The 27,952-nt window shown below is 39.0% G+C and overlaps 1 protein-coding gene across 3 annotated transcripts in view; it reads left to right on the top strand.

Moving 5' to 3' along the window:
- The window catches only part of IRAK3 (interleukin 1 receptor associated kinase 3), a 59,421-nt gene that overhangs the window by 16,299 nt on the left and 15,170 nt on the right, over positions 1 to 27,952 (top strand). For 2 of the 3 annotated variants that reach the window (XM_032420431.1, XM_032420430.1), the window contains exons 2-8: positions 11,149 to 11,331; positions 14,364 to 14,428; positions 15,050 to 15,104; positions 16,367 to 16,518; positions 19,192 to 19,256; positions 24,969 to 25,083; positions 26,012 to 26,130. In XM_032420431.1, coding sequence (XP_032276322.1) covers positions 11,149 to 11,331; positions 14,364 to 14,428; positions 15,050 to 15,104; positions 16,367 to 16,518; positions 19,192 to 19,256; positions 24,969 to 25,083; positions 26,012 to 26,130 — 754 coding nt within the window. The remainder of the gene's footprint in view (positions 1 to 11,148; positions 11,332 to 14,363; positions 14,429 to 15,049; positions 15,105 to 16,366; positions 16,519 to 19,191; positions 19,257 to 24,968; positions 25,084 to 26,011; positions 26,131 to 27,952) is intronic. The other variant, XM_032420432.1, reaches the window with a different exon arrangement.

The raw sequence follows: 27,952 nt of genomic DNA, 5'->3' as shown, positions 1-27,952 counted from the left end.
TTTTATCACATATGGTTATTAAGAATAATAAATCACAAGGTATTACATTCTCTGGTTGATTATGATTTTATGGCTTTGTAATGAAAGGAGGAGCCCAAACTGAAAATGTTACTTATCTTATACTACCTTACAGATGCGGTAACAGAGCCTCTGGTGACAAGTCATTTCATTACATTACCATAGGGTGGTATTTGGATTAAATTGTTTGGAGCAGTTCACACCATGACATGTTTCAACGCTTATGATATGCTGAGAAAGAAATGCTTTTACAGGTAGTCTGTAATGGGTTGTATTCAGTTTTCTTCCTCTCAAAAAAGGAAATAAAATTATCCTAGGAATTATTATTAATCACCTAAAGCAAATTAAATATAAAGTCACATTAAGTGTGTCTTTGACTATTCAGTAAAGAATCAAAATAAGAGTAATAATAATAATAATAGCTGCCATCTATGGAGTGCTTACTATTTGCCAGACACTGTGTGCTAAGCACTTCACATGGATTATGTCATTTATCACAAAACTTCTGTGAGGTAGATACTTTCTGTATTTCCACTTTATAGATAGGGAAACTGACTCTCAGAGAATTTAAATAACTCAAGTCACAGTCTAGTAAAGTGCAGACTAGGATCCTAATCAGGTGGTCAGACTCCAGAGCCTATGTTCTTTTTTAAAAAAAAAGTGTTTAGATAGACTTCATTGTTTAGAACAATTTTAAATTTACAGAAAACTTTAGAAGATTGTACAAAAAATCCTCATCTTTTATATCTTTTGCATATAGTCTGCACTCAGTTCCCCTGTTATTAACATATTAGTATGGTACATTTGTTACACTATCGATATATTATTATTAAAGTGCATATTTTATCCAGATTTCCCTCATTTTTTCCTAACCCCCCTTCTCTTTCCCAGGATCCCATCTGGGATTACATTTAGTCATCATGTATCCTTAGGCTCCTCTTCGCTGTGATAGTTTCTCAGACTTTTCTAGTTTTTGATGACCTTGGCAGTTTTGAGGAGTACTGGTCAATATTGGTCAGTACTGGTCCACCATTTTGTAGAATATCTCTTGACCGAGATTTGACTGATGTTTTACTCATGATTAGACTGAGGTTACGGATTTTTGAGAGGCAGCCTGCAGAGGTAAAGTGCCATTTTCATGACATCATATCAGGGGTACCCACTATTTACATAACTTAGCACTGTTGATGTTAACCAGAGTTGAGGTCATATCTGTCCGTTTTCTACACTGATACTCTTTCTCTTCCCCTCTTTGCATAGTCTTTGGAAGAAAGTCACTATGTGCAGCCCACACTTAAGGAATGAAGAGTGATGCTTCCCCTCCCTGAGAGTGGAGTAGAGCCTGTGTTCTTTTGACGACCATGGAATTTCTCCCATCTTACTTAAGATAAAATTCTGTAAAAGGGCTATTTATATTCCAGGCCCTCCATTTTCTCTGGAACCTGCTCCAATCAGGCTTTCATCCCCCACTGCTCCATTAAAATACCTCTCATCCAGGGTCACAGAGGCTAACTCCAAAGGTCAGTTCTCAGTTCCCTCTTATTTGATACAGTTGATCACTCCTTCCTCCTTGAAGCACTTTCTTAACTTCTATAACGTACACTCTTTATTTTCTTCTCTTCTTGCAGGTTCCTCTTTATCTCTCTGACCTCCCCGAGAACCCCTGGGATTAGTCGCAGACTTCTTCTATTTATCTTCTATACCCACTATCTTGTCAATTCTGTCTATATGCTAATAACTGCCACGTTTCTAGCCTGGGTCTCTCTCTCCAACATCAGCACCATCTCTTATATTTGCCTACTTGACAGATGTCTCCGACTTAACAGCCCAGAAATGCTTCCCTCCACCAGTTTTTCCCCATCTTGGCTAATGGCAACCCCATCCTTCATTTGTTCAGGCTGAAAATATTAGCCTTCTGTGACTTCTTGCTTTCTCTCACAAACCACATCCTGTCTCTCAGTCTGTATTGTGGACTCTGCTTTCAGGCTCTATCTAATAATCTGACTGCTTCTTACCACGGCCGCCACCACCATCCTGGCCCAAACCACTATCAGATCCCACTGGATAATTTCAGCAGCCTCCTAACTGGGCTCCCTGCTACTGCCCTTGCCCTCCTCGAGTCACTTTTCAGCACAGTGGCCAGTGAGCTAAAGTCTATATGCAAAGGATATTATATCTTTGTCCTATTCAGAACCCTTCAGTAGCTTCCCGTCTCACAGTAAACCCCAGAGTCCTACATGGCTTCTCTCACTTCCTTCTTGTTTGCTCCTCGCTAGCCGAATTGGCCTCTCCTGGGACACGCAAGGAACATTTTTCCTGCAGGTAACCCTGAGGCTTATTTCCTCACTTCCTTTGTGTTTTTAACTATTAGCCACTATGACCACTTTTTAAAAATTGACAGCCCCCCATGCTCCTTATGCTCCTTTCCTGCTTTATTTGTCCCCACATCACTTATCATCCCTCACACACTTTATATATCTTTGTTTGTTTTTTGCCTATCTAGAAATAAGCTTCAAGGGGGCAGGAGATTTTTTTGTTTGCCTTGTTTCCTTCTTACTCCTTTAGCATCTAAAATTGTACCTAGTACAGAGTAGGCATTCAGTAAATATCTATGATTGAATAACGAACAGATGTCTGTGAAACATCCAAAACCTCTTGGGAAAGAATATCAAACAAAGCATTGTACTAGATTCAAGTTGTGGTCCCTACAAGGGATTTTCTAATTTGATTTTGCCAATTTGTATAGGCTACAGGCCTAAACAAATTCTATAAAGAAATTTAACAAAGGAAGAAAGCATGGGGAAATAGTACTGATCATTACCTGGGTATGGAATCACACAGCTTCTGAGCTGCGGACTGAAATGCTGGTGTTGAGGGTGAACTGTTCTTAAATTTTTTTCACAGAGGTAGTTAATATTAGGTGCTTACCTGAATCTGGGATTGAGGGAGCAGGGCACATGGAAGGATACCTGAAAAATCATGCACAGCCCTGCCATGGAGTATAAGTCCTGCTCAAGTATGGGTAAAAAATAAACTTAAGTATGGCAAAGAATTACTTCTGGTAAAATTTATTAGCTAGTGGGTGTTAATGCTATAGTCTGGTAAGAGGAGTTGAGCCAACTTACATGTTTGACTTTTGTTTGACTTCTTTTGGAATTAAAAATATCTTCAGTTAAATGTTCTTTTAAAAGAAGGTGGGTGGCTCAGTTGGTTAAGCGACTGCCTTCGGCTCAGGTCATGATCCCGGGATCGGGATTGAGTCCTGCATCGGGCTCCCTGCTCAGCAGGGAGTCTGCTTCTCCCTCTGACCCTCCCCCCTCCATGTGCTCTCTCTCTCTCTCTCTCTCTCTCAAATAAATAAAATAAATAAATAAATAAAATCTTTAAAATAAATAAATAAATAAAAGAAGGCCTGGGGCACCTGGGTGGCTCAGTGGGTTATGAGGTTTGCCTTCGGCTCAGGTCACGATCTCAGGGTCCTGGGATTGAGCCCTGCATCAGATAGGATCGAGCCTCGAGTGGGGCTCCTTGCTCGGTGGGGTGTCTGATTTTCCCTCTCCCTTTGCCCCTCCCCCTGCTTGTGCTCTGTCTCTCTCTCTTTCTCTCAAATAAATAAAATCTTTTTAAAAAATTAAATAAATAAATCAAAGGCCTAATTGTGTTGTGTGCTTTGTAGGAAGAAAGAACAGAGGTATCTTTTCCTTTTCCCATCATGTTATCACAAAACAAAAGAAGGCAGTCTTAATTTACTAGGGGCTTTGGCATGTGGTTATATGCAAATACAGATTCCAAACAAGGCTGTGTTGCGTTATTCTAAAAAACCCCTTCAGAGACATATTTGCATATGGAGAGTGATTTCTGCAGTTGAATTCCCCGGTGGTTAGCACTACCTAGATAGTTCTGCCCTCTCAAAACAAAGCCTAAAAGGAACTTTGAACATTAAATGATTATTAAGCAATCAGTGTCTTCAGATAACCTGAACTTTTCAGGTGGACTTTTTGGCTTCTATTATGCCAAGATGCCTTTCAAACAAAAGATCTGCCTTCCAAAAAACAATGATTTAAACAATGCTTGCCTACGGCATATTTTTCTTAATTTATCTTTTTCTTTAGAGTGCTCTCAAGTTTAACAACACAATTAGTCACTGAGAAGTTTACTCTTTGTTTAGTACTGTGAAGAAACGAATTTCTATGTTCTGGAAAAAAACAAAGAAGGATTAGAGAAAACTATGAATATTGAAGGATATAACTAACATGTCAAGAGTCTGTGTTCCTGTCCCATCACATTGAAGCTCTTGTTTTCTAGAATCTGTTCCTATATGGATGCTAATAATACTGCTTAGTGGTGTTTCTGTGCAGAATGCGTCATCATTGAAGAAAAGCTATTAAGGTTGCGCTGTGAATCACCAGTTAGAGAAAGAGAAAATATATTTCATTTCTCATCCTGGAAGCAACCCATGCATGCAGTATCCATTTCAGCTGAGCCTGGGTCAGTTTTACTCGGTGAACTATTACTATTAGAAAAAATGCCTTTGCTTTATATAGACCCAGTGCAAACTCAGAACCCTCTGACCCTGGTCAGTGTTAGGAAACTCAAACCTCAGCTCTTTTGGCATCTCTTTTGCCTCAAGTCACAGGATGAGAGGGCACAGAATCATGGCCTGTTGCCCTTTTAAAAGGGAAATTCAGAAAGTTAAAAATGGAGAAGAGAATTATGTGGGAAATCTGACTTGAAAAGTTAACTCCAGCTCTCCTTAGCAGCTATAAACTATTCCTTTTCTACTGTGAGAACTGTGAGCCATAAAGTGTTTTTACCTTTCTATGTGCATATATTGTTTGTGAGACTATTGCCACCAGATGGATCCTCCCAAAACTAAAGCTTCCACCTTGGCATCACCTTCTCAGAAGTCTTCTATTGGCCTTGTTTGCTTTCAGATTAGAGTTTCAGATTGTATGCTAACACTCAGGGCCTCTGTCTGTCACTCAGCAAATATTCCCCATCAGCAAAAATTCCCCATCAGCAAAAATTCCCCATCTGACAGACTCTTTTCTCGTCTTTCAGCCCTTAAACCTTGCCCCAATCCACCCCCGTTGTAAAGTGAGCTGATGTTGTAACCAAACCAACATGAGTCCCTGCCTTGGTGAGTCAGGCACGGGTTCAGTTGTCCCACAAAGAACACTTTCATTTGCAGCAATTAAGGAGATCATGGGGAATGGCTTTCAAAGCCATGACTCCCACAGAGAGGGTGAATGGGTTTCTCTTATTTAGGGGTAGGCTGAATATTTAGCTAGGGAAGCCTTGTCATCCTATGTAGAGGCAGGCAAGAGGTCACATGCCTCTATGGATCTTGTGTGCTATGTAAATGAGGCTGAGGCTCCTCCTTGGGCAGAGATTTTTGAATTATAATGAGGTAAAGGTAACTGTAGGTCATTCCAGAGGTCACTCCATGGTCTCTCTGCACAGGCTCAAGTCAGGGTTAGCTCAAATGGTCTGGGTGGTCTGGGCCAGTAGGAAGTCTTGTGAGGGCAGAAGCCACCACCTGGAAGGGTGGTTTTGGGGTTTCACTTCTCTGAGTTAAGGGGAAACCCAGAAAGAAGAGCTTAGGGAAAAATATAAGACAAAGTGTACAAGCATGTAGGCAGCGAAGGCCAGGTCTCAGGGTCTAACTGATGACAATGTCACACCCTCATGCTCCTCCCTGACTGTGAGAGCCCACAAGGCTGTCCTCTCTCTTCATGTCTTATCCCAAAGTCATGTCATGTCTTATCCCAAAGATTCGAAGTGGAGAGGGAACTGGGTTTTTTTTTTTAAGTTTATTATTATTATTATTATTATTTTTTAGTGATCTGTACACGCAATGTGGGGCTCGAACTCACAATCCTGAGATCAAGGGTTGCATGCTCTTCTGACCAAGCCAGCCAGGTGCCCCGAGAGGGAGCTGTTTTATTTTATTTTATTTTTTAAAAGCCTATTGTATGTTGTATAAATATTATTAACTGATATAGTTCATTATATCTACATTATGCCTCATACTCTATAAATGCTAGCCAGTTAATTTACTAATAGAAAAAGTAGAAACCGAAACTTTCACTTTGCTGAAATTTGATATTTAGTGTTCCCCTGTTGGAATGTTAATTTGGAGACTGGGAAGTGTTCTAAAGACTGGAGGTATTTTAAGGTCAGTGCTCCTATAAACAGCGCACCAGAGAGGGGCCACCAAACTTAGTGTCTGTTTTGGGAGGGATTTCAAATGGACTTCAAAGGATATTTATTAATGAGAAGTTTGGAACTGCTCAGTGACTTGCCTAGAGTTGCACCATAGGTCAATGGCAGAGCCACCCCTAAACCCACATTTTCATGCATATATCCAAGGGGCCACAAGGGTCCTCTGTCTTGACTGATGACTTTTCTCTTTTGAAGACAATAGAGCCTCAGAGTTCATTCTTTATCTTGTTTTCCAACTGAAATTCCAGTGATTTTCTTTTTCCTCCCCAGTATAGTATATTCCATCCAATAATTCCTTAAGCAGTGGCCTCTCTTTAGAAATACTTACAGTTTTAAACTTGGCTCAGGCTCCAGAAACCACTCCTCTAGGAAGCCTTCCATGATGCCCTCATCTTTTTTTTTTTTTTAAGATTTTATAAGATTTTATTTTTAAGTAATCTACATCCAACATGCGGCTTGAACCCACAACCCTGAGATCAAGAGTCCCAAGCTCCACTGACTGAGCCAGCCAGGTGCCCCCATGATGCCCTCATCTTTAGTTAGGGAACCCTCTTCTTGCTCCACACATGCTTTTTTTTTTTTTTTTTTAAGATTTACTTATTTGAGAGAGAGAGAGAGAGAGAGTGCATGAGCATGGGAAGGGGCAGAGGGAGAGGGAGAGAAAGAATCCCAAGCAGACTCCACACTGAGCATGGAACCCAACACGGGGAACGATCTCATGAACCTGAAATCATGACCTGAGCTGAAATCAAGAGCCAGGCACTCAACTGACTGGGCCACCCAGGTGCCCCTCCATTTACACTTGATGTATGCAATTACTGTACTGCTAGCACATTAAACAAATGTTTGAATTTGTTAAAAAAAAAAAATGAAATTCAACCAAGTATATCTGAAGATCTAATTGGCTTTATTTAATGATTCCATATCCCATCTAGCAAATAGAGGGGAGTTCAGGGAGTTGTACAAAATGGAAGGTTTTTATAGGAAAGATGGTGGGGCAAGAAAGTTATTGGCAAAAGAAAAGGATTGTTCCTGGCAAGATCACTTTCCCTTAGGGAGAAGAGCAAGGTTTCTTATCATGCAGATGACCTCATCTTCCTTTGGGGATAGAGAGGGCCCATGTAACAGATTACTTCATTGGCCCTGATCAGAAAATTCCTGACTGGCTGGTTAAGATTTATATTTCCGGGGGAGGTTGACACTACAGTTAGATTAGGTATTAAGCCCTGTTTGGTGACTTGGCCTAAGTGATGCCGTTTGGGGCCTATGGTTTTCTTTTTAACAAACTATACTGATTTGCACTATTTCCTCTAAGAGCTTCTAGAAATAGTTAAATAAAATGTTTATGAAAGTTGTGCCTCAACCAAATAGGCAGATTACATCATCAAAGAAATACATTAAAATAGAGTTACTAGGTCTTGCCAAGTATTTTTGCTTTGAAGGTCCCCTTCTATTTTTTTTTTTAGTGATAAGCTGTCTAAAATATATATTGACATTTGGATAGTCCTTGTCTCTTCATGAGACATCATGTCTTCAAAGAAAGAAATAATAAAATATTCTTGCCAGAACTTAAAATATGGAGGAAAGGCAAAGACATTCCGACTTAATGATGTCAGATACTCTAGTGTAGCTGTTTTTCCCTCTACAGCCTAAGCATGCATTCATATAGAATGTCTCAACTTTATCATCCTTTGAAATGTAGTCACAAGAGCTGCAACTTCCTTTCACTCTTTTCTGATGCAAGATATGACTGAAGTAACAGAACACCCAAGATAAAACTGTGTGTGTATTAATCAGGATAGACCCAAGTCAGCCTGCAATAACAAGCACCACCAAAATCACTGTCTGTGGTTAACATAACAGAAGTTTACCTTTGCTTGTGGGAAGAGCACTGAGGGTCCAGGACAGCTGACCTCCATGTGGTGGCCCAGCAATCCAGGCTGCTTTGATCTTGAGGCACCCCCATATTGACATGTGCTTCTACCATTGCTGTGGGGGGAATGGGAGCCTGGTGCATTGTGCCCTGGCTCTTCCGTGTATCTGGCTGAAAGAGACACATAGGCATAACTAACCCAAGGCAGGAAGACCTAATCCTCCCTCTCTGATGGGGTAGAGGACTGGAAATATTGGTAGGCACTGGTAATAACTACCAAGTCAATTGTTCATTTACAGAAAGAGGGGCAGTTATGATTTCATATTGTGATCTCTATCAACTTTCAGGATTTACTTATACTCTCAGCAAAAACATAAAGTTAGAGGAAATTGAATAGCCCAGGAAACCCTTCAAGGACTGAAAATGTGGGGAGAAGGGATGCCATATTAGATCAGAAGATGTTTGCCTTTCTGATGTCTTGATTGAAATACTATAACTGGTGTAGTAGTTTCCTAAGAAATTTTTTAAAACTTTAGAGTCTGAAATAGACTGAACACAGATAGTTCCATAGGGGTCTTATTGCACTTCTCCAATCTGAGCCCCTGTTTGTCCTTTAAAAGGACATCAACCTTTGGAGAATATCATTGGTGAATAGGTGAGTCTTTCAGTGAGGTTACCTTGGTTACTGCTGGAGAGGAGCTTCCAAATTTATGTGCGGCAGAGGAAGAGAAGACTGATTTCCATAACCAGTTATGGTGATGTGTCGAGGGTCCCCATGACCACACTCAGATGATAACTGGATTTTATCTATTGATGTGCATCTGGCTTCCTAATTTTTTTAGACTTTCCAGAGGACAAAGGTATGAGAGGATGCTGCCATCATCATCACTGATTCCAAACCGCGTTGCTAATTTTAGTGCTCAAGATGACTGGGCTAATCTAGGAGTATTATCCCAGGGGCAAAAAAGACACCCATTTGATCTGTCATTTGGTTTCTCTCTCCTTCCTTTGCCTTAAAATACACTTCAAGGGGCGCCTGGGTGGCTCAGTCGTTACGGGTCTGCCTTTGGCTCAGGTCATGATTCCAGGGTCCTGGGATCAAGCCCCGCATTGGGCTCCCTGCTTGGCAGAAGGCCTGCTTCTCCCTCTCTCACTCCCCTTGCTTGTGTTCCTCCTCTCGCTTTCTCTCTCTCTCAAATAAATAAATAAAATGTTTTAAAAAATTAAAATTAAAAAAATTAAAAACAAATAAAATACACTTCAAAATCTGGAAGTTGTGCACAAAGACAGTATAATTTTTTTATCTGAAGAGTCCCACTAACTCAGGGTGTCATAAAAATTCATATACTTTCAGTAAGTACAGCTTTAAGATATTTATACAAGACCTTAAATAAGTCATATACGCTGTTTTTGAACAATTAAAATCCTAGTATCCCAGTAGAACATTTCCCTGATCCTACCCAGAGATTAGCTTTTAATTGCTCAAAAATGTTCAGCAGCAAGAGAGTATTGAACAAAAATTTAAAACAGCATTCCATTAAAACTGCAACAAATGACCCTAACTATTGCAAATGAGTAACCACACTGAGGGGAGTGAGGAAGAAAAGAACTAACCTAGTAACTTTGGAAAATAGGCTCTTACCTGAATACTCTTACACTGAAGGCAAAAGGACTTGTACATAAATGCTGTATTTTGGTTAAAGGGTTTCTCATAGGGGTATAGGTTAGCAGTTCTGAATGTAGTAGTATTGAACAAATAAGTAAAGACATTGTAAATAATGAGACCGAAGTTTCTTGCTGTTTGGGAATAAAGTTACAAATGAGGAAGAGCTCAAATACACCATGTGGTGTTGACTTAGAATCACAGGTATCTGTATAAAATCATGGTTTTCAATATGTGTACAGACAGAGAAATACAGGTGTGTGGGTTAATGCATATACACATATTTTCCTAGCTCTGTCTGCTTGGAAGCAATGGATCCCTGGCACTCATGAGAGCATCCAGCACTGACATCTTGCCTTCTAAACACATTATCTAATAAAAGGAACCAGGACTCCTGGGAAAAGTAATTAATTCCAGGGCTGGGACGGGGGAAATGCAAAATGAGCCTGGAGTATCTTGTAGGGTCAGAAAATAAGGAAGTGTTCCAAAAATTATGGGGCTTGTCATAACACTGGACCCAACCTGGATGGACAGAGCTGGAATAATTGTAGCACCAAAGTAAATAATAATAATAATAATAATAATACTGGATTTTAAGCTATAGAATAAAATAAACACTCGTAAGTCCATACTGATATAAATAAGTTAGTTAAATGGGGGAGAATAGATAGCACTTTCCTACAGAAGAATTATAGTTAATGAACTTAGGTGGAGGAAGGGAAAATAGAAGATCACCATTAAGCAAAGACCACGATAGTTATTACGATAGAAAAGATCCACTGGTGGATGCAAATGTTTATGGGTAAAATCTGAGGAGAAGCAGGGTATTTCCATAGTCTCAAAGTATCTCCCCCAACATAGTTATTAATTTTACAAGGAAAGGTAATTTCATAGTAAAGGAACTTACTAAGGTGGCAGATACCACCTTAACTAAGCAATCAAGATCAAGATCACTAGTGATAGGACACCGACATCATGAACCTCCTGATACTATGCACTGAGAAGGACACAATAGTATTTCACTGTCCTTAAAGACAAGGAAAGACTGAAGACCATGAGAATGGAGATTAGGAAGAAGTGAAAACAAATCGCACTGTGGGAAATTGGGTGGGATCATAGAACAGGAAAAGGGCATTTGTAGAAAAACTGGTGAAAGTAGAATAAGGCCTGCAATTGAGTTATCACTGGTTCTGATCATTGTACTAGGTAATGTAAGATGTTAACATTGGGAGAAGTTGGGTGGGAAGTAGATGCTAAGTTCAAAATAAAAATTATAAATAATATGAAATAAAACATATAAAGTGCCCCCAAACAAGTATTCCAATAAAAGTAAATTATTTTTTGGTTCTTCCTTTTGCAATTTCCACAGCGGAGCGACTTTCAAGCACCTGGCTGGATGTTCGTCACATTGAAAAATATGTAGACCAAGGTAAAAGTGGAACAAGAGAATTACTTTGGTCCTGGGCACAGAAAAACAAGACCATCGGGGACCTTTTACAGATTCTCCAGGAGATGGGGCATCATCGAGCTATCCATTTAATTGTGAACTATGGTAAACATTTATGATTCTTTTGATGTGGCTCTCAGTCCATTTTATAGGAAATGTAATTTGTAAATGTAAATACTGCATTTTATTCAAGACATTGACTGGTCATGCCGTGTCACTGATTCCTTACCTGAGGCTTTATCTGAAGGCTTTTATTACTTTTTTTTTCTTTTTTTGGTGAAATTTTCTTTCCTTGTTGCCTAAGTTATACAACACATTCCTCTCTACCACTTGTTAAGTTTTTTTAAAATTTTTTACTTAGAAACTACACTTTTTAAAATGTTTTATTCTTAGCTAGGAGAATGAGCTCTCCATCCAAAACTCTGAAACTATTTGAATCATAAACAGAATCACAATATTTGAGTAAAATATACTTTTATAATTAGTTTTATCATATGATTAGAAGTCAAAATATAATTGGATTCTCCTCCCTGTATTTTGTTTTCTTAAAAGATTTATTTATTTATTTATTTGAGAGAGAGAGAGAGAGAGAAAGTGCACGTGCACACACATGCCTGAGTGGGGACAGGGGCAGAGAGAGAGGGAGGGAGAGAATCCTTGAGCAGACTCCCCAGGAGCAGGACTCAGGGCTTCATTCCAGGACCCTGAGACCATGACCTGAGCCAAAACCAAGAGTCAGCAGCTTAACCCACTGAGCCACCTGGGCACACCCCACTCTACTCCCACCCTCAATCCCCCGCCCTGTATTTTAGTGCAGATGATACCTGCAGAATAACCCTGGGATGTATCTTTTATCTTTACTGCTGTTTTTGTGTCATGGCCTCTAACTTTACCTTACTTGTCTGCTATCCATTTCACAGTGGCCTAATACTTCCCTCTATTTGTCTTGTCTGTTTCTGATGCTGCGCCTTGCCTTCCATTTAGAGCAACCTGATAAGTAAAGCTCATGAAGCTTTTTCCATTCATCTTTGTCAATAAAATAATTTTCTAATGTCACCTGTTCTGTTTATTCCACTTTAGATTTATTCACTTCAACAAGAATGATTTTGAGTGATCTTGGGTCTTATATGACAGACTCAGGGCTCTTAGGCTGGAAATTCTTTTGAATCAGCATCCTTGTTTTGGCCTTTTCATCCAGACATATTTTTAGTCCTTGGTCTCATAGAATGATTTGCGAGTTGTTACTTCCTCTTCTTTTTTGGAAGAATTTGTAAAGACCTGATATTAATTCTTTTTTCTTTTTTCTTTTTTTTAAGATTTTATTTATTTATTTGACAGAGAGAGACACAGCGAGAGAGGGAACACAAGCAGGGGGAGCGGAAGAGGGAGAAGCAGGCTTCCCGCAGAGCAGGGAGCCCGACACGGGGCTCGATCCCAGGACCCTGGGATCATGACTGAGCCAAAGGCAGACGCTTAACAACTGAGCCACCCAGGCGCCCCAAGACCTGATGTTAATTCTTGTTTAAATGTGTGGTAGGGCTTTTGTTTGTGGGAAATCTTAGATTATTAATTCAGTCTCTTTCCTTGCAATACATCCATTCAGATTGTTTATTTCTTCTTGAGTTAGTTTTGGCAGTTTGTGTCTTTCTAGGAATCGGTCTATGTCATTTCAGTTATCTAATTTTTTACATACAGATGTTCATCATATTCTCTTATAATTCTTTTTATTTCTATGAGGTTGGTAGTTGTGTCTCCTCTTTTGTTTTTGGTTTTAGCAATTTGAGTCTCCTCTCTTTCTTTCTTGGTTAGTCCAGCTAAAGGATTGTCAATTTTGTGATAATTCCAAAGAACCCACTTTGGTTGCATTCGTTTTCTCTTTTGTTTTTATGTTATCTATTTCATTTATTTCCACTATAACCTTAATTCTTTCCTTCTGCTTCCTTCGGTCTAGTTTACTCTTTCTTTTCTAGTTCCTTAAGGTAAAAATTCAGGTAATTGATTTAAGATTTTTCTTCTTTTTTAAGGTAGACATTTACAGCTATAAATTTCCTTTTAAGCACTGTTTTTGCTGCATCCCATAAGTTTTGGTATGTTGTGTTTTCATTTTCATTCATCTCAGAGTATTTTCTAATTTCCCTTGTGATTTCTTCTTGAACTCATTGGTTACTTATGGATTTGTTGTTTAATTTTCATGTATTTGTGAATTTCCCAAATTTCCTTCTGTTATGGATTTCTATTTTAGTTCCGTTGTGGTCAGAGAATATGCTCTGAATTATTTCAATCCTTCCAAATTTATTGAGGCTCATTTTTTTGCACAAGATATGGTCTATCCTGGAGCTTGTTCAATGTACACTTGTGAAATATGTGTATATTCTTCCGTTTTTGGATGGAATGTTCTATAGAATGTCTGCCAGGTCTAATTGGTTTGTAGTTTGTTCAAGGAGGTCTGTTATTAATTGATTACATTTTGTTGCCGGTCTTCTAAGCAAAATAATTTTTAAAATAGAATACAATCTCAGAAAACTAGAAGATGAATTAAATTTTTTCTGAAGTCTGAATGAAAATGTCCAATGTGACAGCAAAATATTTCAGGGTTTTCGTCTTTTGTAGGAAACTACATAGACTACCTCAATTCAAAAAGAACAGACAGAAGTTACAGTGTGCATTCGGGAAGGGGTGGTAGGTGTTTGTGGTTGACCATGCGTGTGCACACATACACACACACACACACACACACACCTCTAACACCTTATGGCATAAGATAGGATAAAAAATAAAGTAACCTAGGGAGATATGATCCCATGATTATAAAACTTTAAAGTATATGGGCAAAAAGCTGATACAATGTTGCTTTTTCCTTTCAGTTTTCTGCTTTATCCTTTAATATTTTATCTAACAATAACCTAAGGTAGGTATTTATGTGTTAACTGAACAAAAGCATGTTTGCATAATATTTGATCCTTAGAAAGCTATTCACATATGCAAATTTGTAACCATTCAAAGAGAATGAAACTGAGCTTTAGAAATTAACATTACTAGCAAGGTGTTTATTTTCACAGTCTAAGAAAGGAAAAAAAAACATGCTTATTAGAGACATAAAATTTTTCTGTATCTAGCTTCCCTTATTTCTCTTTCAGGAGCAGTCTTGAATCCTTCAGAGCAGAGTCATCAGGGAGATGGATTTCCAAACATGTTACCCAAGGTAGAGTGTATGTGCATAGATAATGAACCTTGAATCCTGTTGCATATATAATTGAGCATGGGGAATGAAATTGTCAGACAGAAAAATGCTGGATTTGCAGGTACTTTTCTCAAACCAGAAAAGCCTCAGCTCTCTCATTACTCTTTGTTTAGTTGGGGATTGTGGAAATTAGAGATTTGTGAGTGTTTTAAGAGTGAAGAGCTTTCTCCTCACAGTGATCTATCACAGATGAGGCTTAGAACTGTTAAGAGCTCTGTGAGCTGTGCATTTGTCTTAATTCAGTTTTTAATTTTCCTGTTCTAGTTGGCGTTCTGCATGTTGCTGTTGGTTTTATTGGAACAAATAAATTGGCAGTGATCGTTTTTATAGCATTAGAAGTCATTTAAAATTGACTATAACCATGACATTGAGTTTTTGCAGTGGTATGAAAGACTTAACTGTATATAGCAATGAATACTGTTGAATTAAATAAAGTAACTTTTCTTTCTACTAGCTTTTTTCTAAATTAGATTCTACTCTATTGCACTGTATAGTCCAGAGGGAGCTTTGGATTTCTGTTAAGGTTCTGTTCTTTCTAGACTTATGAAAGGGAATTACTTCAGTCTGTATTTCCTCTCTTAGGAAACAGCTAATGTCACAGTGGATAATGTTCTTATTCCTGAACGTAATGAAAAAGGTAAAAAAAAATTTTTTTTTTACTTTCAATCGTGTTTTGCTTTAAGTTAACTTACACAGAGAAATAGCCAATAAACCTATTAACTATTCATTAATATGCAGGTTCAGGGTAAAATTTTCATGGATATCAAAATACTTGCAGTTTTGACTGACACAGAGCTCTGATGGATGATATATTATGGTGATATTTTAAAAATCCATTGGCCAATAGAGAATATAATAGTGGTCTCTTCCCTTAGGGGGGTTTCATATTTTCCATTAGTGAAATTTGCATTTTTATGTGTCATCAGAAAACATTTAAAAATTACATTGGGTTTTATATAGTTTTAGAAATTTCCATAGCCCTTGCAGAGATCTTTAGAGATGTCTGTAGAGCAATGCTGAAGGTCACTATGAAAATCCCATTATTTTCCTTATCAACTTTATTACTTTATTAGCAGGGAGAATAATTTAGTTCTACCTGGGAATCATTCTGATAAACTTTAATGGCTAGTAAGGCTGCTTTGCCTCTTCTTTACCACTAGATCTGCATATTCTTTGGTTCAAAAGAGAATTAGAAAAGTTGGATAAAGTTGGATAAGGTTTTGGTCCTTTAAGATTTAACAATAAGTTCTAAATCAAACATAAAATGTGGAAATAGAGCCAAAATTGGGCTCCGAAGGAGTTAGCTAAGCTTTTCCCTTTGGATATGTATTCAATTACCTTTTAAATGTTTTCTCCCAATCTCTGCTTTAGATGATTTTTTGAAAAGCTAAAGCATCTTCCTAATTTACTCTGAGGAAGTAAGTTAGGAATAGAGAGGATTTGGCTCATGAAAAATGTTTCTATCAGTCATGCTTGGAGAATATTGTTTAGTCATAACAAAATTTCCACTTCTATAGTTTCTGGTTGTTTTTTTTTTTAAATGGTTTTAGGTTCATAGTGAGTCAAAAGCAACCCATTGATCTAATGACAAAGAAATCGAATCTTGGAAAAGTTTCCCCAACTAAGTTCTTTGGCTGAGCTCTTTGGAAGGGTAATAGAATCACAGTGCTATTGTTCAGATATCTAAAAAGCCATTTGCTCTCTGGAATGGTGGGTGCCAGACCCGAGTAAATGGGCAGAGAGCACATGGTGGGCTTCAGTTTGGGTTCCTGGGCCCTGCTGGTTTTCTGCTGGGCTCTGATATATTTCTAATATGGAAGTCCTGGTTCTTTATAATGGTGGCATTGATTCTTAAGAAGAGAAAAAGTAACTTATCTTCTCCCAACTTTCCTTCCTAAGGAATATTGTTTAAATTCTCCATGAGCTTTCAAAACATCAGAGATGGAACCAAAAATTTCCACAAAGACTTCCTAATTGGAGAAGGGGAGATTTTTGAGGTATACAGAGCGGAGATCCAAAACCGAACATATGCCATTAAATTATTTAAACAGGTATGGAAAGAATTACTATCACAGGAGATCAGTTCCATTTATTTGCTCATATTTCATACTAGAATGTGTCATTTTTCATCAACACTGAAAGGAGGTATATTTGAAAACAAAGTTTCATAAATGGAAATAAGATATATGAGCTCAGGTGACTGGAGAAAAGACTGTGAAATGAATGCCTGTCTCGCAGGAATGTGGAAGTGAAATTCTTCCCATCCCCAGATGTGTCGAAGGAGGAGGACTTTTCTGAGAAGCCTTGCAGGACCATTGGCACTTTGCTTGTTCTGGTCTGCTCCAGTTTTCTTGTTCTTTTTGGGATGGACAGTGTCTGTTCCAAGTAGCTTCACAGGCTAAGCCACAGGTTGATATTTATAAATTGTCATGTATCACAGTTCAGGAGGGCTGGAAGGAGGAGGCTTCGGGTAAGAGGAGCAAGGCAATGATCAGAGTAGGAGCTCAGGAGAAAGCTGAGTGGCCACAGCCAGGAAAGCAGAAAGGGTATTGGGGAGTCAAACTCAGGAGTCAGGAGACAGGGGTGCACACAGACACCCCAAAGAGCTGCTCTTCATGTTCCTCATTGTTAGTCAACGGTGAATAAACGTTTATTAAACTCTTGCTGGGCTGGGTGCTGAGCAAGAATGAATGAGGCATAATTACGTCCTCAGGGAGATCAGTCTTTTTTTTTTTATTATGTTCAGTTAGCCACTGTATAGTTTTTGATGTAGTGTTCAATGATTCATTAGTTGCGTATAACACCCAGTGCTCATCACAACACGTGCCCTCCCCAATACCCATGACCTGGCTACCCCCTTCCCCCACCCCCTCCTCTCTGAAACCCTCAGTTTGTTTCCCAGAGTCCAGAGTCTCTCATGGTTCGTCTCCCCCTCTGACTTTGGGGAACTCAGTCTTACGGGGCAAACAAACGGTCAGGTAAAGAAAAGATGAACCTGCAGGGTGAGAAGTAGTTGAGCAGAGATTTGTATAAAAGGTCACGGGAGCCCGGGAGGGACAGCCAGAGCTCCGACGTGCAGCCGCAGCCTCATAGCGTTATCTCCCATACCGACTTCATCACCCACCTCTCCCAATGGGCTTGATGGTTTTCTTTAAAGAGTCTTACCGATCTTTGTATCCGAGAGCGTTATTACAGGGCCTGGCCCATGGAAGTTGCTCAGTAAATGCTCATTAGGTGAATTGAATGAAGCATGTATGTCCTTTTCATGAATTTAGCTGCTAATCTCTAGGAGTAAAAAGACAGGAGCTAACGAAGTTACCAGAGACTTCGAGACTGTACAAAGTCCTACACTCACATCAGGAAAGATGGGATAATTTAACAAAGACTTAGCCACAGAGCATTTGTTTTTAAAGAAATGTGGTTTTCTAAAATTGGGACATTAACTTCAGTACCTCAGTAACCTGTCTTCAAGGGACGGAAGTGGGGAAATGTACAAGAATCGTTAGGTGCGTACGGATCACTTGGAGATCTTACAATGCGGATTCTGATTCAGCACACCTGGGTAGGGACCTGAGATTCAGCATTGCTCACCAGCTCCCAGGGAAGCCTGTGTTCCTCGTGCACAGACCAAACTTTGAGCATTAAGAGTGCTAGGTTAGCATGAACACAAAAACTAACCCCTTCATTTTTCAGATTAAGAAAACAACGACGACCTCAGGGATGTTAAGTGACAAAAAGTCACAAATATTGAGTATTAGAAATAGGACTGAGACCCAATCCACTTGGCTCCCGGGACAACGGCTTTTTAAAATGTAAATTCTCGTAAAGCGGTTCTTGAAAATGATTTGTTAGCCTAGTTTATTGTTTCTGACTTCCTGTATTAATTTTTGGAAAATAGCTTCCAGAATTCCTGTTGGATTTCTCTCCCTTTCTTCCTGAGAACAGAGCTCTAAAATCCCTGCCCTGTCTCGCAATTTACAAATAATAGAAACTTACAGCTGATGGAGCCTAAGAATATTTAACTCTTTTGTGGTAGAAGTTAGGAACTGGAGATGCGGAGACATGCAGTGACATAAGGTGTACAAAGCCATCAAGAACAATACCAGGTACCGAGTAGGTGCTCGTACAATATTATTGAATTCATTAATATATTCAATAAATATTCATGTGTCAGGCATTGGGCTAGCTTCTGAAATGCCTTTGAAATAAGGAGTTATATTTCTCAATGTCTTAGTGAGCCCATTTTTTCAAAATTATTACAAAGGTAAACTTGAGTCATCATCTCCAAATGACCCAAATCAGAAATGCCAAATTAGTGAAATCACTCCTAACCAGAATACAGCGACAACAAACTGGATTCTTTCTGAGACCAAGTGGGGAGTTTCTGTCATGGGATTTTCCTTAAATACATATATAAAATTTTTGAATTTATGTAAATGTGTACAAAATATGGTAAAAGGGTTTGAATATCAAATACAGCAATAGGACACATTGCATGAAAAACTTCTACCTCAAGAGCAGTGGTTCTCAATCTGTTTGGGAGGTAATGGGTTTTTCAAAGTCTGATGAAAGCTAAGGATCCTCTCCCCAGACAAAATGCTTATATACATTTACATCAAAAAGGGCAGCTAAGTTGCAGGAAGACTATAGACCCTGGGTTAAGAATCCCAGAAATAGAGATCCTTTCCTTAATTTTTTTTCTCATTTTTCTATATGATATTTAGGAGAAAAAAATGCAGTGTAAGAAACACTGGAAGAGGTTTTTATCTGAGCTTGAAGTTTTACTACTGTGAGTATATTTTGTCTGGAATTTCTCTGTCTGCCTGGTTTTCAGCTTTGTGCATCTTTGATGCTTAGAGGTAATAAATGTGGGTTGGCTGTGAGAACACTGGGTACATTTTTGACGTCTGCTTTAGTCTGTTCCTTAGAATACATTTTAAAATACACCATCCACATAATTCACTTGAACATATTTTAACAAGAAACTGTCACAAGGAGGTGGGTTAAATCATGTGTGCTTAACATGGCTCAATGTCAAATAACTCCTGGAACATTAGAATTGTATGTATTTGACCATTTCCTCCTTCCTAAGAGACATTTTAGTCAAGAAACTGTTTCATCAGTATAACCCTCTTCAGGAAGAGAGTTTAGACAAAGAAATCAAGTGCTGTTTTCTGGGAATTCATTCATGAGCCCGGGAGTCCTTGGAGACAAACTAAAATGACTTCATGTTCATATATATTCATATCTGCAGCCGTCCAGCCTGCTCCTCAAAGGCCCTTAACCCTATGGAGCTCACTCATCACCCTTTATGAAAAGAAAATATTCTTTTCAGATATTTTCTAAAGCAATAAGTGAAATGGGTGGTGGTGGAGGAGGCATTGTACTAAATCCTTCTTTTATCCCCGGGACCAGAAATCAAAACATTAGAAGTCTAATCATAAAAACTTAACACATATCATTTAGTCAACCAAAAACTAAAACCCAAATTGTAATAGTAGAGGGTCTCTATTTTTAAGCTTTATTTATTTGCTAATGAATGAGTAATAAGTTGGAAAATTTCAAAATTCCAAAAGTGCCAAAGGGTAAACCAAGAACAGATTTTTTTCCCCCCTATTATCTTCAGCCACCCAGCTGATTTCCCCAAGGGCAACAGTTATCAGTTTTCTGTATATCTTCCCAGAGATACTTTATGCATAAGCATGTGTGTATTTTGTTTTCTTATTTTCACACCACGGGTAGCATAAATATATTGTTCACTTTGCTTATTTTAGTATTTCATTGTGTGCTGTACTGTAATTTAATGAACAATTCTCATATCAATGGATTTTTTAGTTTTTTTCTAATCTTTTAATATTAGAAAGTAATGATGCTGCAACAAGAAAAGCTTGTATATATGTTATTTTGTACCTGTTTGAGTATATCTGAGTTCCCATAAATACAATTACAGGGTCGAATGGTTATATGCATTGCATAATACCAAATTGTCCTCCAAAAGAAATACCACTTTACACTTAAAGCAGGCATATATAAGAACGCCTGGCTCCCCATATTTTTGTCAACATAGCGTTTATTCTTAACTTTTAATTTTTGCCAGTGTGCTAGGTGAAAATGATTTCTCAGTATGGTTTAAATTTCTTTTTCTATTATGAGTGAATCTTTTCACATATTAAGAGACCTATTTTCTTTTCTGTGAAATATCTGATACTATTCTTTGCCCATTTTTTTTAAAAAAATAGGCTGTTGGTATTTTTCTTAATGATTTGTAGGAGCATTTTATATATTAGAGAAAATTAGCCTTATTCTTGTTGTGAGATACAAAATTTTTTTTTTTTTTTACCAGACTGACATTTGTCTTTGCCTATTCTAGTTTTTGCTATGTGGAAATGGTTTTAATGTAGTGAATTTTTTAAAATTTAAATTCAATTAATTAACATATAATGTATTATTGGTTTCAGAATAATGTAGTGAATTTAATCTATATTTTCTTTTATGGATTCTGGATTTTATTTTATTTATTTATTTTTATATATTTCTTTTTTTTTTTTTAAGACTCCACCCATTTATTTGACAGAGAGAGAGCGAGAGAGAGAGAGAGAGAGCGCGCACAAGCAGGGAAAGCAGGAGACAGAGGGAGAAGCAGGCTCCCCACTGAGCAGGGAGCCTGATGTGGGGCTTGATCCCAGGACCCCGAGATCATGACGTGAGCCAAAGGCAGACACTTAACCAACTGAGCCACCCAGGCGCCCCAGATTCTGAATTTTATATCACAGTTTCAAAGACCTTCCCCAGTGAAAGGTTATAAAATAATTCTACCATGGTTTTTTCAAGTACCTTTATGGTTTCATTTTTTTTCATTTATACATCTGATCCATTTGGATTTGTTCTGGTGAGGTATTTATGTATGACTAGAGAGAATTAACAACTCTATGATGGTGAATATTCTTGGTGTGCTATTATTATTTTTTTTTAAGATTTTTATTTATTTATTTGACAGAGAGACAGCGAGAGAGGGAACACAAGCAGGGGGAGTGGGAGAGGGAGAAGCAGGCTTCCTGCTAAGCAGGGAGCCCGATGTGGGGCTCGATCCCAGGACCCTGGGATCATGACCTAAGCCAAAGGCAGACGCTTAACGACTGAGCACCCAGGCACCCCACTATTATTATTATTTATATTGCTAATATTTACTTAGTTTTAGGCTTTATACCAAGTACATCACATGTATTAATTCTTTAATCCTCACAACAATCCTGTGAAGTAAATACTGCCCTCATCCCTTTTTTGGAGATGGGGAAATTGAGGTAGATCCTACCTTTTTGAGAAAATTCAACTCATTTCCTAAATCTTCTTCAGTCTCCTCAGATATTTATTAATGAATAAATCAGATGTAGCCTTCTCCTCTCAGAACATGCTACCTGGAGTGGGGTTAGGAGAGAAGTACACAAGTAAACAGCAATTTCAGTAAACAAAGTGGTAAGATGGAGACATATAGAGCACTGAGGGAGGGGAACATGGTAACCTGGGGGCTGGGCAGCAGAATAGGCTTCTCGGAAAAAGTCACATCTAAGCCGACGCCTGAAGATGAGTTTTTTTAGTTCAATATTAAGAGAGTTACTTAACCCTTGTCCCTTAAACAGAATTGTAAACTCCTTAGGGTGTGGCTTCTGATTCCTTTCTTTCCCCTCTTTCCCAAGGGGAAGGGAGGAGGTAATAATTTTTGAGGACCTGGCATTTGGCTACATATTTAACTTTTCACTTAATTTTCATAAGAAACTTGGGAAGTGGTGTCATAATTATTGTTTACAGTTGAAGAATATTCATCTTCTAGGGCTGCCATCACAAAAGAAACAGGGGACTTGAACAAAATTTATTTTCTCTCAGTTCTGGAGCCTGAAAAGTCCAGGATCAAGGCAGATTAGGTTCTTGGTGAGGGTGCTCTTCCTGGCTTGTAGACGACTGCCTTCTAATTCTGTCCTGACATGGTGGAGAGAGAGGGAGGAGATTCTCCAGTTTTTCTTCTTATAAGGGCAGTAATTCCATCGTGAGGGTTCCAGTCCTAAGCGTGACTAGCTCCCAAAGGCCTCTCCAAACACCTTTACATTGAAGGTTAGGGCTTTAACATAGGAGTTGGGTTGGGGGAGGGAGCTGCGTGTGGGGGAGAGACACAGTTCAGACCCCAGCAAAGATACAGGCTCACAGAGATTAAATCCTTGCCCAAGTCCACAGAGCTGATGAAAAGAAGGCCAGAGAGTCACACCCAGGTCTGTCTGTCGTTCAGGTCTGTCTGCTCTCCCCCACCTGGGTGCCTGTATGGTGTTTTACCTGTAGGAGGCACTCACAAGTACTTGTCGAATTGATTTTGAAGCTATCGTATCTGCAGACCTTAAGATCTACATAATCTAAGATCCCACCGACTTAAAAATTTGCAGTGAAAGGATGGGTGAGAAGGGTCCGTAGATGCAAAGCCAGTAGTCTTTCTCGATGGCTGCTTCACGTTCCATACCTCACTAACTGGTACAGTGTCCGTTTTTCTGCTGGATTGGTAATATCTAAAAATAAGCAAATGGTCATTTCCGCTCTGCGAGCAGGAGAGCAGAGCACCAGGCCATGGCTATGTCTATATGAGGACTGCTATCTTCTTTCTAAAAAGATTTCTATCTTTTTGAATTATTTTAAGGTGCAGGACTCGCAGATAGTGGTATAGATCAGCTGTTCAGGCAGCCGAATATGCCAGCTCAACTGCTTTCCAGTCCCTTGCTTTTCATTATGGAATGATGGTCTGAATTATAATAGGTGTAGGGATCTTGTGTCACAGGCATTTTTGACATATCTAAAAGTAAAAGATGTCTGTGTTTGTGTAGGTACATATACACACATACACACACACTTCCTTCTTTAAGGAAGGAGGACTACGAGAAATCTGAAGATGTGTGTGGGCATTTTAGAGGAAAGTTTTGCTATTGAAGAAACTAATAATAAGTCTTTATAAATAGAGTCTTTAAAAAAAGCTTTATTTTAATATCCCCAAGTATGTCTAGAACATAGTAGGCATTCAGTAAATAATTAATTTGAACTGAGTTCATGGTACAGGTGAATTTCACATTTTATATTTTATAGTTTTTACCTGGATTCCACTGGTTTTCACAGTGATGATACAGGCATTCAAGAAATAGAGTTTTGGGGCACGTGGGTGGCTCAGTCAGTTGAGCACCTGCCTTCGGCTCAGGTCATGATCTTGGGGTCCTGGGATCGAGCCCCACATCAGGATCCTTGCTCAGTGGGGAGTCTGCTTCTCCCTCTCCCTTTGATCCTCCTCCCCATTTGTGCTCTCTCTCTGTCTGTCTCAAAAAAATAAATAAAATCTTAAAAAAAAAAAAAAAGAAATAGAGCTTCAGGGCACCTGGATGGTTCAGTTAAGCATCCAACTCTTGGTCTCAGAGTTGTGAGATCGAGCCCCACATCAGACTCCATGCTCAGTGAGGAGTCTGCTTGAGATTCTCTCTCTCCCTCTGCCCCTTCCCCTGCTTGCATGCTCTCTCTCTGTCTCTATCGCTCTCTCTCAAATAAATAAATATATCTTAAAAAAAAAAAAAAAGAAATAGAGTTTTAAAGGAAAGGAGCCTGAAAATGTATTCTACACTGACATAGAACGCTGGCATTTCAAAATCAGTGATATGTTCTTCAACATCAGACTTTACTAATCACATGAATTTTATTTTTATTTTTTATTTTTAAAGATTTTATTTATTTATTTGACAGAGAGAGACACAGCAAGAGAGGGAACACAAGCAGGGGGAGTGGGAGAGGGAGAAGCAGGCTTCCCACGTAGCAGGGAGCCTGATGCGGGGCTCGATCCCAGGACCCTGGGATCATGACCTGAGCTGAAGGCAGACGCTTAACGACTGAGCCACCCAGGTGCCCCAATCACATGAATTTTAGATAACAGTACAGCTTTATGAAGACACTGGATGTCTCCTTTAGCTGTGTGACTGATGCCTAGCACAGTATCTGACATAGTAATGCTTAAATGGATGAATGAAAAGAGTCTTCCGTACTCTTCTATTTTGGTGACTTATACAGTATACTTAAAGCAATGAAATAGTTTCAGTTGTATTATCTTTATTAATAAGTTACGTTGGGTTTCGTATTGATAAACATAATTTAATATCAGGTAGTGTCATCTATTTATTGTCAAGTTCCCAAGACTCCCAAATCTTAAGAAATCGTCACTCTCTTAAATTTTCTGTCTTATATTTGGATATTTTATTTATATTTGCATGATCACAATCAATCAAAAAATGGCTAGTATTTGTTAGAGCTCTTTAGACCAATTTGGGAAACAAATCTGTCATGTGTCCAATGAGATAACTTCTCCCTTGGCCAAATGTATATTCTGCTTTAGACCTATTCCCCATCTCACCTTATCACCCCCAAACCACAGTGCTGCTCATTTCCTATTTGAATAAACAATCTGATGGATTTAAAAATCTTTTCTTTCAAGGTTTCATCATCCAAACATACTGGAGTTGGCTGCCTATTTTACAGAGAGTGAGAAGTTCTGCCTGGTTTATCCATATATGAGAAATGGATCCCTTTTTGACAGATTACAGTGTGTAGTAAGTCACACCTATGACTCTCCCTGACGCTCTGACCCCCTGAAGCCCTGAAGAAGCTGCTGAAACGTCCTGTGGGATCCAGGGGGCCAACATGTATTCACAGAAAGAGATAGCCAACAATGGGTTTCCCAAGGAAGTAGAGGACTTTTCCATGAATTAATATCTTACTCTAAAAAAAGACTGCATAAATACCTGAGTTATTGTGTGTTGTGCAGCATGGTGGCCAAAAGATTTGTGGGGTCCTTAGTCCTTATTGATTCCATATCTCAAATGAGTTTACGTTAACTACTCTTCTTAGATAATTTCTATTTGCATAACTTCACACAAAGTACCATTGAATACGAAGGATAGACATAAAGGTGATACAGACTCCTTAAAGAGAAAGAGGTTGAATAAATGCCTTGATTTCTCATGTTTTTGAAAGATAAGTTTAAAAATTCATTCTGAATAGGTTAAGTCTCGGTTAGGGTAAGAATAAAAACATATTATTCTCAATTACCCACACTATTATGCCACAAATAATTTTTAAGTCTTATTTAATGAACTTTTTTTTAAGTAGGCTCCACACTGGGTGCAGAGCCTGATGTGGGGCTTGAACTCATGAACCTGATAAGATCAAGAGTCAGATCCTTAACCAACTGAGCCACGTAGGTGCCCCTTATTAGTGAACTTTTAAGCAGAGTTACCTTACTGGCCATATTTTGATTAAGCTAATGTTAAAATTATTGGGTATTTCCATTGGCTATAAAAAGGCCTAGTACCATTGGCAGCAGAGGAAAATGTATCTTGAATTACAAATAGGTTGTGGGAAACCAAAATGTTCATACCCTCGCCTTACCCCACCTCACCATCTGCTTTTCTTCTGGCATACTCCTATGTAATGAGTATACACATTTCATTACCAAACCAACTACTGTTGTCTTTTTAGGGTAACACGGCCCCACTCTCTTGGCACATTCGAATCAGTGTTTTAATAGGAACCTCCAAAGCCATTCAGTACTTGCACAACACGGAGCCATGCTCGCTCATCAGCGGCAGTGTATCAAGGTAAATTATCCCAGAGCCTTAGGTTGCACCTGAAAGCCCCTTTCATCATCGCGGATGAGTCAGACTTCACACTATTTTCTACCTGTAGTTTCCGTGGTATGTGTGTGTGTTTAAGGATTAAGAATTCTCATCGAAGAGGGGTGTCTGGGTGGTTCAGTCAGTTAAGCGTCTGGTCTGACTCTTGGTTTTGGCTTGGGTCATGGTCTCCGGGTGATGGTCTCGGGGTCGTGGGATCAGCCCGTGTCGGGCTCCGTGCTCAGTGTGGAATCTGCTTGGGATTCTCTTTCTCCCTCTCCCTCTGCCCCTCCCCACCCACCTCCGTGCGTATGTGCGCTCACTCTCTCTCTCTCTCTCAAGATAAATAAAATCTTAAAAAAAAAGAATTCTCATCTAAGTATGTAAAATCTTACTTTTTTTTAGTGAAGTATAATTGACATACAATATCCAGTTAGTTTCAGGTGTACCTTACAGTGATTTTATTTTTTTTATTAATGAAAATTTTATCTACCCAATTTAAAAAGCTACATTTACATGGCCAAAGGGAGAGTTTATATTATCTTTGGGAATTACTAATGAACAACATAGGATAGACAGTTTTGTGTATTTTACTAATTATACCTGACACTAAACTTTGAAATGAACCTGTATTAATCTCCCTTTTTTCTTTTTAAGTGAGTTTTAAGGAAAGGTTAAGTGACTTATACAGAGATTCCCAGCAAGATAACAGCAGTAGACAGTAGACAGTAATTAAAATTCTTTGTCCCTGAGTGTTTTGCTGATTCCCCTGAGCCTGCAGCCTCTTAGCTTTACGTATTCACCTGTGACCAGCCAAGCAGCAGCTCCCGGTGTGCATTTCTGAGACATCAGAACATTAGAAGCAACATCTTCCATCTTTCTTTTTTCTTTTTTTTTTCTTAGTAGACCTAAAGAATCATTCAGACAGAGAGTAGATACTCTGTAGCAAAATCCCCCTGGTGAATTTTTCCTGTGTGCCCTTCATCTCTAATCTGTCCAAAAGTAGGTAAATATACCTTTGCTGAATAGCAGGGATGACTGAATTTAAAAGGCTTCTGCCTCTTCTGAACCATCTCCTGGTATCTTGAAAAAGCTTTTAGTGTGCTTTTGAGTTGAGCAAAAGAGGGACTGATTACTTACTTCTTTGTTTTTCTGGTGGAATGAACTCCATATAAAAAGACTCTAGATTTTTCCTGAGTCCTGGGCGTGTGCGGAAACAGCCCATAGGTGTCTGCTCCTGTGGCATTGTGGTTAAGTCATCAACTCTGCTGGCCCCGTTGAATCAGCACAGAGTGGGTGCTCCCTCAGGGGACCTGGGTCAAAGATGCACAGCAACAGAGTCAAGTCTATTCCGAAGGGCTGAGGTGGTCACCCCCAACCAGAAACAATCCACCTACCTCGCCACCAGCTCAGCACAGTAGGTTCTTAAATATATTTTATCTGAGTAAATAAATATCTGGAATTTTTCTGTACATATATTCTTCTTCTGGTTTAAACTTAAAGTAAGTCTAGCTTCTTTTCCATCCCAAGCAGTAACACATTAATGTTATTAATTTTTCTTTTGTGTGACTGAGTTCATCACATCCTTTCCTGAACGCAGAGCTTGATGGGAGAGAGGGGTGAGAAGCAAGAGTGTCAAGGTTCTGGTCCTTGACGGGCCTGGGGGACAGGGAAGGCCACCAGCTGGAACAAAGGGAGCGTCAGGGTGGAGGGCTACAGATCCAGCCTCTGCCCACGTCCAGGGTTTTCCGCAGCTGTGGACATGCCCCCCAGCATCTCTCTCCAGGGATCAGGTGAGAGCTTGGGC

This window comes from Phoca vitulina, unplaced genomic scaffold (assembly GCF_004348235.1).
Source record: "Phoca vitulina isolate PV1807 unplaced genomic scaffold, GSC_HSeal_1.0 scaffold23, whole genome shotgun sequence".
In the NCBI taxonomy this organism is placed as follows: domain Eukaryota; kingdom Metazoa; phylum Chordata; class Mammalia; order Carnivora; family Phocidae; genus Phoca; species Phoca vitulina.
Note: the sequence above shows the minus strand (reverse complement) of the source record. Positions and strands in the feature narration are given on the sequence as shown.